Below are 10,259 nucleotides of genomic sequence, written 5' to 3' on the forward strand. Positions count from 1 at the left end.
CTGCTTTAAAGAAAATAAGAACAAGCTGATTTAAACGCAAATTTAAGTGGCCTGGTTCGATCGCTGTGGCGATAGTCTTCGTCACTGCGGTGATCATTGCTATCGTCGCGGCGTCACTCTGGATTCATGCTCGCTGCAGCGATAAAATGCGTTGCTGCGGCGAGCATGATCAATCACAATTGGGTTCATCGTGCTCGTCATGCGTGCTCGCTGCAATGATAAAGTGTACCGCTGCGGCGAGCATAATGGGTCTTCTAATTTGTCTTTGCTGCATTTTGACAATCACCTGAAAATAATCCGAAAATTAAAAACATAACACATAAAACATAAAACAAAAGAAAAGAAGAAATACGAAACAGAAACCTCATTACTCATAAAAAAGAAAAAATAAAAAAAATAAAAATAAAGACAAACGGAATCGAAATATTGGGTTGCCTCCCAACAAGCGCTTGTTTAAAGTCTTAAGCTTGACTCCTTTTCTGTCGTCAATTAGGATTCTGAAGAAGAATTGAAACCCTCTCATTGTCATTTCCATTCTCAATATAGGGTTTCAATCTTTGCCCATTGACTTTGAATGTCCTCGGCAATGGCGCCAAAAACTTGACAGGCTATTCGCAAGTGTACGAAATCATGCAAATAATAAAGCTCGAGTAAACGAGTGTCGAAACTCAAGGGAACTACCTACCAAGTACCAAACTAGTCTATTCTATTGCTATTTGATAAAACAAAACTTTAAGAATGACTTTAATGAAATAAAATAAAAAACTAAAAACTAAGTACTAAATAAAGGCAGAATTTGTAAACACTTTGAAGTAAAAATCAATATGACTAAACCTAGGGCATAGATTTCACACCAATTTAATCCTATGCATCGTCATCTGTTGTTAACCTAATCAAACGTATTCTAAAAGCCAAATCCCTTATTATTCCACTAACTCTCTCTCGAGCAATTAGCAAATTAACCCTTAAGCAACAACCCAATATATCTCTAAATTGGATTTAGGAGCTAAGAGATCATTAAGCTCTATGGAATTTACCGGAGCCTCATAGATCGCGATAACCTATCTCTAGCGTTCGCTCAATCTATGGTTTTATTACCTAAGACAAATCAGGTTTCATCTCTCGATCTCAACCTAACCCATGATATCATTCAACTCTCGAGCCCTTGAGAATTGAAAGCATTATGCACAATAATAAAACTTAGAATTAAAAGCTCAATAAGAATTAACAACAATCCAAGTCAACACATATTCATAAATTGGGCTACATCTTAGCCCTAGAAAAGANGTTTCTCCTGCTTCAGCAGACCAACAATTTTGGTTGTAAATCGCTGCATTTCAGCCTGAAACAGAGAACCAAGAAATTTAATAACCGATAAATCAATAAACACCAATAATCAACAAACTGAAAGCATAAAATAGGCATAGTGAAAACCTTGTATGGCTCGTTATCAGTTCGAAGCTCAATTCCCGGTCCAAAATGCAACCAAAGAGGAAATCCTCTGCCCAGAAAATCAAAGAAAATTATATAAAATTTTACGTTAAATGTTTAGTCGAAACTACAAATATGCAGTACCATTATCGAATAAAGAATAGAAAAAATTCTCACCCGTAGTTCCATTCAGCACAGACATATGGACCGATGCGTAGATGAACATAAGGACCAGCTTCTGCTACCAACTTCATGAACTTAACCATATCATATCTTCCTTCGAAATTATACTGTAAATTACCAGAAAAAAAAAAAATCGAAGGCTTCATTATTAAACATCTAAAACTAGTCAAATAAAACCACCCCAAAAAATATTCCAAAATATCATATAAGATCAGTTAAAACATTCTGTCTCTCCACTTAATTCCACATTAAAGAGAGAAAAAAAAAGCGAATATTATGAACCTATCTCAAAAATTATAGTTCTTTCTTTCTCTCCTACATTTTCTTAACAACCAAACACACATAGAGAAACTAAAATGAGAAAAAGAACCTGGTTTCGAACTGGTTCATGTATGTCGATTTTCGACGAGGGAGAAACGCGTCGTCGATTTCCGGCGAGGGAGGAACGTGTCGCCATGATTTCAGAGACTAGAGTTGCGATCGATTTCAGCAACGAATGGTTGTGATTTCAGCAAGAGATGGTTGTGATTTCAGCAAGATTGAGTTTTGATTTATGATCTTTTTCAGATTTTCGCGATTTCATTCAAATTTTTTCAGAGGTTTTTGCGCGTAGAGGAACTGAGGAAGAAGGAACTGCGCAGCGCAAAGGGAAAGTGAGAAATCAGGGGTTTTTTTCATTTTTCAGATTGGGCCGTTTTTTCTTGCTGTTCGATTGGACCGACGGTCCAGCACTGTTTAGACAGTCTAATGACGGGTTAAAACAGTTTATTGCGCAGGTTTTTATACTGACTCGAATCGGACACATGACCAATTCACGGTCCAACCGGTTGGACCGGCCTGTTCGGTCTGGCTTTTAAAACAGTGCTTATAATAATGTTACGTGAGTAAAGGTAATTTTTGAGTCAACCATAACCATGAAAATCATTAAGTCCACAAACAATCACAAGCCAGGCGGAGAAACGACTCTTTTTTTTTTTTTAATATCGTAAATAACGAAGAAATTTGAGGAAAACTTCAAAAAAAAATCATTTGGTTTTCTTCCAAAACAGTCAATTACTTTCTCCCTCCAAGATTTAAACTAACATTTATCATTTATCTCAAAGCCTCTTGCAGTAAACACATAAGAATTTGAAGCAAAACTTTTGGGAATTTAATCAACTAGAGTGTTAACCCCATACAACTAATTGCAGAAAATGCAAGAAGAAATTTTGGGACCAACGCTTGCTTCAGTTTTACTCCAACTGCATAAATCTTTGACAATATCAAACTAATTTTCTCCAAAAAGGAGATAGGAAAGGCTTTAAGCAATAGCCAGTAGACCAGAGATCCAAAATCTTCGTTTATAACAAACACAAAATCGATACGATAAAAAAAAGGGTTTCAAGTCAGGTGACCGATGACCACGAGAGCTCGTGTCAAACAACCTGCATCGATCAAACCATCTTAATACAGAAGAACTGAAATAGTTTGCAGTTATTAGATGCATAAAATAATCACCACGACAACATAGAGAATTTCATTGAGTAAGCAAATGATATCAAGTTTATCCACCAAATCATCTGCAGGAGAGACAACATTTAACAACAAAAACCTCGGGCTTAATCTAAAGCAAAGAATCCTACAAAAACATAGAATTGACACTTGCTAAGTTTAGAACTTACAACTTAATAAGAAACAAATGAAGCTATCTCTGATATTAAGTAAGTGATGATAGCCTACTCGAAGAAACTTCGTTATACAGAGATATATAACTGTATATTAAGAAGAATCCCTATACGAAGCTCAGCCCCAAAAAAAAAAAAAAAAAAAAAAAATTTCCGTTCTTCTTTCTTTCTACTCCGATCACTGTTTTTAAGATTTCTCACCAACTCATTTTGTGAGAAAACATATTGACATGTTTCTAGATCATTAAGAATGCAAGTCAAAAGGAGGTCCGTCAAAAGATTCTCAGCAAGAATGGGTTGCAACACATGAAAATTAATCCATCAACCTCTCAGAAGCATATGCTACCTTCTGCATTATCATGGACTCAGCTGCACGGATTGATCTCTGTGACCCTGAGATAGTGACTTTCCTGCAAACCAGAAACAAGATAGCAAAGACTAAGACCAGTTTTCCACCAAAATTCCCAAACACAACAGGTTCATGAACTCTTTGTTCATTCTTATACCTATCAGTTGTTCCAGACATGAAATCACCTCTATCTGATACTTTTATCCTGGCCCCACTGACCTGAAAAATTGAAGGGCTTCCCTTTAGTGGACACATAGTACTATCAAATAAATTATATTAATTTCCGATTCTCAAACCTGACTAATTTCCATTATATTCCTTCCACCACGACCAACAACCAAACCGATATGCTCATCCGCCACACCAATTGTCACTGAGTTACTCCGATCCTCCTAAAAATCAAAAGAAGGCATTTGTTTTATAAATCAAACAACATAAAAGCATTTTTCCTGAGAGCATCAGTTATCAACAGAGAAAATATCTGATGAGACTTGCCGTGATAATATAGACAGAAAAGGCACAACAGATTGAAATAAACTTATGAAAGAATGATCTGGATATAACTTTACACATTCATATGGAAAGCACAATGAGAAGGGGTAAAACAGTATGCTTGTACACATTGTCAAAACAAGTATGTTTTCCAGGACCTTTAAAGAACTAGGATCCAAACAGTCTTTCAAGCATTTACCAACGTATCTTCTTTAAATACTTCTGCTTATTATCACCAAACAGAAATCAACTTTGGGAAGATAAGCTAGAAAAAGTAGGCCTAAAGAACTTCATCTCGTATGGAATAGATTTAAGATGATACATCACATCAAACAATGGGGTTGTCTACCTAGTAGTTTTATATCATTCAAGTCATGGTAAGTGCTTAAAGAAACAAGCATGCATATTCTACTACACAATTTTAATTCCTTTTCCACCATTCTTAATAATAATAATAATTACAATTAAACAAGGAACATAAGATCCAGGGACTTTCACCGCTGGGTCCCACTTCCTGTGAGCCCTCAATCATGTAGGACTGGTCCTTCTGAATGCATCAATAATCATGGAGTCTATCTCATCATAAATTGACAAACTAGAATGACAAAATTAATAGATTGTGAACAAATGAAATAGTTAAAAACATTAGGGACCACCAATCAGATTCAAGCACCATGGAAGCAAATGAACCTTGTTATTTTGAAACTTCCTTCCAGCCACATTCGGTCCATAGCTTACTGCATTCTGAGCCATTGGTGCAACAGGAGGCACATGGCCATACGGCATACCATGAAAACCAGAGAAGAAAACACCTAAAAGTTCATGTTGAAAGAATTAAATTTCATCAAAATATTTCATAAATAACATATAAATTTCATCTAATAATTCAGAGAGAACAAAGTTTCAGCAACCATTAGGTAACTCGCATTAATCACAACTAACACATCCTAAAAGTTACTAGAGAGAAATGACCATTAATTATTGAAAGTACAAGACCATAGAATTGATTAACAGAAAACTTCCGTTACAAATTCCATAACTGATATCTAGTACAAGACTTCAGATGAACCTTCTTAATTGATTTCAATGCCTAAGTTTACCTACCAAAATTCAGTAAGATTTGAAGGCTACAAATTCAGGATACCGTAATTTGAAGGCTGCAAATTCAGGATACCGTAATCTTCCTAAATTTATTTATTTATTTATTTCGAAGCTATTTCATTCCACTAATACTGTTCTAGTAATTTTGACATCGATGTAACTGCTTCAAGGCTTATATATATAAGGTCGCATTCTTCTGATCTTGAAGACAACAAATAAGTAGAATATTGCAATAATAGGGAAAAGGACTTGGAAAAAAATGACAAACAAAGAAAGGGGCATAATGGATCAGACATGACATCAATATCAGCACTAGCTCATGGTATAAACCAAAATATATATGAGGTCCAAATAATTTTGTAGTTGCAAAATAATGCCCTTTCTAATAATTTCTATTAAGCAAGATAATAGCTTAAATCCAATATATAATCCAATGGGTTAGTTGAGTGGTGACACCTATTGTTTGTTTCCACAAGGTCTAGTGTTTGATTCTTCAAGGCCACCTACCAGTTGAACATAAGTTTTCTACTTCAAATAATTGTAGGGTCACTAAGTGTCTCAGTTTCAAACTCAAGTTGACCAAACCTGACTTCAATTTCACAATTCACGCCAAAGCCAAAGAAGTTACTAAATATAAAATGACAAATAAAAGAATGGCCACGAAGTAATGAGCATACCTTAATCCAAAGGACACAGATGAGATAAATGAAGCATACAAAATTTACAAGTAGCATACAGAAAATACAATCAGAGAAGTGCAAATAAGACTATGATTGGGTTGAATAGGATAATTAAAAACAGACACACCTGCATATGAATAGGGGACACTCATAGTCTGTTTATAATGAGTGTCTTCCATTAGCTTAGACAGAATCAAATCAATTGCCCGCAACTGCTCGTCAAGATGACCGGTCAGCGTCACTAACCTATCATTCAGCCCATAATAATTATGATCCAGAGGAGATATTTTAATGCCAGCTTGGGAGTCCTCAATAAATGACCTACATAAGGGCAAAACTAGATGTCAGCATCGACCTTTTTGCTGCTGTGCTAGCAAATACATGAATATATGCATGACTATTGATTTATTCCACTGTTTATAGTAGCAAATATGTAAATAAGGAACCGAGAAATACATAATTTTTCAAACTTTAGAAATCCAACAACAAGAGGCGATAGAAAAAATAACAGACAAGATGCAATAACAATAATGGTAAAGAAACAACAACTCTGAATTTGAAGTGAATGCTCATAGGCTAACACACCAAGAAGGCTATGGTGCAAGGGGTCTAGCCATCAGCAAGGGTTTATCTCACATTGGCAAAGAGCAAACGAGGCTGATTGTGGTAAAATCTTCAGGGTTTTCTTTGGAACACTAATGATGGCATTATATATAGTCCTTCTCTAGTGAGAAAATTTGTACCTTTACAAAGTGCGTACTTCACTATGAAATAGTAACTGAAGGTAAAGTTGGCCAACTCAACATGGACTGATGATTATCATAGAGATTTGTGGTATGCAATTTGTTTTGCTTTGTTCCTTTCTTTTTTTTTAATAAACAATCCAGGTATGCACAAAAACTCACTAGGTTTTGACAATATCATTACTCTTACCACCAATGATGGTATCCTACAGAATTTATAGATAATAAATCTAAAGTTATTGGGTTGAAGACCCACTACTCTGATTCTCAGATTGGTTGGTTTTATATTTGTGTGAAACAAAGCAATTGTTAAGATCACACCAAGCCAAATCAGCAACAAAAACTATAACTTTACAATCAAGATGACTAAATTTTTTTCTGACAATACATCCGTCCTTTGTGAAACACATCAACCAGCTCAAATATCTAAAAGAATAAAAATGAGAAAGTTTCAAAAGGAATAAAAGTATATATGCTTATTTTCTCAGCAGAGTTTCACAAGCACAGCAACTGAACAATTTTAAAATCACAAAATACAAGAAGCAGTCTCCATACTTTATAATGGCTCCTCCCTTGCCAATTATGCTACCACAAGAGCTATTTGGAACAATTAGTCTCACTTTTGTACTTGGTCCAGCCTCGTAACCATCTTCAGCATGAATCTGACCAAGAAAAAACCTGTATTAATAACATAAAATAATAGATTTCATGGAGTGATTCTTACATCATAAAGAATACCTCACTCAGCAATTTATCAAGAATGAGTTCCACAGCCTTGAGAGTTTCATCAATTGTCCCAGAAACCATAATAATCCTATCAGTTGTTCCAGGAAAAAATTCATGACTGCGTGACAACTGGATTTTTGCCCGAGATTGTGACTGGAAATCAGTAATTGTGGAGCCACCTTTTCCTATGACAGCACCAGCTAAGGGATTTGACACAAGAAACCTAATATATGTTGGCTTCTCTGCAGGGTCTGGCAGAACCAAGAAAAGAGTGTAAATAAATAAGCAGAATAACAAGCTTGCACATATATATGTCATCACTGAGCACATGAAGTTGGAGGTCATACAATTTCCGACTATAACAGCAATATCCACTTCTTAGGTCCCAACAGAAAACCAAACAAAAATGTAAGAAATAATTAAAAGTAAACTATGACCGAAAGAAATATGGTCAAATTCAATATTGTTTACACATTACATAAAATGCAACAACACTTGATGCACCAGATTCACTTTTAAAAAGTATAATTAACAGCACTTGCACTTAACTACATATAAAACATTCTGTGAAGTATAAAAAATGGTGATAAATCAATTAGGAATGTTGTGTGTTACATGGCTATTCTATAAAAAAACAACTACAGTTTTATGACTGGTCTTCTAGCTGAAATCGTGTTTAGTTTGCGTACACATGCGACTTGCTCATTCTTACTGTGCAGGAACATAAATATTCAATTTATTTAATAGAAAAATTGCTTAACTTATCAATAATGAAATACAAGATTAAAGAAGAATATACAGGAGATAGAATGAATAAGAGAAGACAAGTTTATGAAAACAGGAACTCAAAGTTAATCATATTCAACCAAAAAAAAAAAAAAAAAAAATCATATTATACAGTGCACTATAGAACAAGACCAGCTTAGGTAAGTTTTCCAAAGATCTCTGTAGCCAAATTATCTCTGTAGCCAAATTATCTTTTTCACCACAATTTAAAGCAGATCCACAACTTAAAGAAAATGGTCTGCCATGAAAACACAGATACATGACTAAATGAAACAAAGCTCTGACTCAAACATTTTAAAATTTCATCAGTCCTAACATGTCATAGTCAGAATGTCAAAAACCAGCATCTTCTGCAGGCTAAAGCAGAGTCTGCCTTTCTCTAGTCAGTTAAGATTAAACCTGTTGCCATGCATGGAAAACCTAGAATGCTGGTGCACCAACTACCAACCCTCACCATTCTGAATTCACCTCACCATTCTGAATTCACCAGAATTGACACAAGAGGAGAATACAAAAATGCTGGGCTGGGGATGGTGACATCCCCTACAGCCCCATCACTCACCAGGCTACATGTTCCTCTGGTTACAAGTCCATGGTCTTCCTCCTGTTATTCACCATCCTTGGGAGGATAAAAAGGGGAAACAAAAGGGAACCTATAGTGGGGCCAAAAAGATATGCATGAAGTTGGAACCTATGATGTCCCAAAATTCTAAACAGTCAGGAAATAATGGATGACCATTATCCGAAATCATCAGTAAGAGGTGCATACATAATGCTTCTAGAAAAATCTCATTTTACTGTTTTCAATCTTTCCACATAAGATCATATTAAAAAGAAAAAGAAAAATTTCCTGCACGAGAACCAATTTCTCTAGACAGCATATAAATGGCAGGTTTCCCATTAGTCAGTCTCAATCACAATCCACACATAACAAACAGCACGAATTCAGTTAATACAGCCTACATCACTGTATAGAACAACGGTCTGTAAATTCTAAATCAATTAAGATTCACGCATGCACACACCGATAAATAAACAGTTTTCTCAGCATCCAAAAAAAAACTAAGACTCAAAACTCACTCATCTTTTCCTCTCCTCTGATAAAATGCGAAATTAGGGTTTCAATTTCAAACAAAACAAATTCCAAAAAAAAAAACATTTGAATCTATAATGTAACCTTCACACCACAACACAATTCAAAAACAAAACACTCAATATTACACGCAAAAACAAAATAAAAATAAAGAGCAAAGATCGGATCAGAGACCTGTAGGCAGCGACTGCGGCGGTGGCGGAGTTCGCTTCCTCACCATCTCCTCCGGCGACGACACGTAGGACGACTCCGTAGACTCCATTCAATCCTCCTAAACCAAAAACAAATCCACAAACACCCTCACATTATCAATCAAAACAACCGAAAAAAAATCGCCACAAAACTGAAAGCCAAATAAATACATAGAAAACTAATAAAAACAGAGAGAACGAGAGAGATTTATACTTTGTTTAAAGTTGGCGTATCGAGCTTCGAGAAGTTGAGAATGCGAGAGTTGAATTAAATAATCGTTAACAAAAAAAATGAAATCGTTTTTTTGTTTTTGTGTTTCGGTTTTTTGGTTTTGGTTTTTGGTTTGAAACGAAATGGAAATGGGGCCTAGGGATTTGCAGCGTGGCGTTGTTGTGTTGTGAAGTGTATGTGAGTGTGTGATGTGTTGATTGTTTGTTTTGGATTTGCTAATATCTATTATGTATCCATGTTTTTGGTTTTGATTTTTTTGATTTTGGCTCTTGTTTACAGTCAAGTGTCTGTTTGGTTTGTTTTGGGTTGAGCGTGAAAATCGCATCTTTGTATTTTATTATTTCACCATCTTTTGACACACGTAATAATTACTACTAATCCACTCGCCACAATTTCATTCCTTCCCCATCTACACGTGCTCTTTTCTTATTCATCTTTCTTTATGTAATTTTGTTTGTTTTTTTTAAGATGGTTATTATTAATTATCACTTATTTGTTTTAAAAATTAATTAATTTTTAATAGGAGTAAACAACTTTTTCCCACCTAAAGTTTGCCTTAATGACCCTTTTCTACCCAAAAAGTTTCAA

The 10,259-nt window shown here is 35.2% G+C and overlaps 2 protein-coding genes across 3 annotated transcripts; both read right to left on the minus strand.

Moving 5' to 3' along the window:
* Positions 1–1,276: 1,276 nt before the first annotated feature.
* Positions 1,277–2,078, minus strand: LOC116123611 (beta-galactosidase 8-like). The gene is made up of 4 exons (XM_031409361.1): positions 1,985–2,078; positions 1,609–1,721; positions 1,435–1,501; positions 1,277–1,342 (listed from the first exon to the last, which is right to left on the minus strand). Exons 1-4 carry the CDS (start codon positions 2,069–2,071, stop codon positions 1,277–1,279), a joined length of 333 nt encoding a protein of 110 aa, XP_031265221.1. The 5' UTR covers positions 2,072–2,078.
* Positions 2,079–2,809: 731 nt separating this feature from the next.
* Positions 2,810–9,961, minus strand: LOC116123614 (protein BTR1-like). 2 transcript variants are annotated; one of them, XM_031409366.1, is made up of 10 exons: positions 9,654–9,961; positions 9,423–9,519; positions 7,382–7,620; positions 7,199–7,305; positions 6,028–6,221; positions 4,810–4,931; positions 3,924–4,019; positions 3,785–3,846; positions 3,625–3,688; positions 2,810–3,038 (listed from the first exon to the last, which is right to left on the minus strand). In XM_031409366.1, the coding sequence occupies exons 2-10, from the start codon at positions 9,508–9,510 to the stop codon at positions 3,030–3,032; spliced, it is 981 nt and encodes a 326-aa protein (XP_031265226.1). In that variant the 5' UTR covers positions 9,511–9,519; positions 9,654–9,961; the 3' UTR covers positions 2,810–3,029. The 2 variants fall into 2 exon arrangements, with proteins under 2 accessions (XP_031265226.1, XP_031265225.1); XM_031409365.1 differs by lacking the exon at positions 2,810–3,038 and having other exon boundaries at positions 3,102–3,688.
* Positions 9,962–10,259: the final 298 nt, after the last annotated feature.

Source organism: Pistacia vera, unplaced genomic scaffold (genome assembly GCF_008641045.1).
Source record: "Pistacia vera cultivar Batoury unplaced genomic scaffold, PisVer_v2 Contig1431, whole genome shotgun sequence".
In the NCBI taxonomy this organism is placed as follows: Eukaryota; Viridiplantae; Streptophyta; class Magnoliopsida; order Sapindales; family Anacardiaceae; genus Pistacia; species Pistacia vera.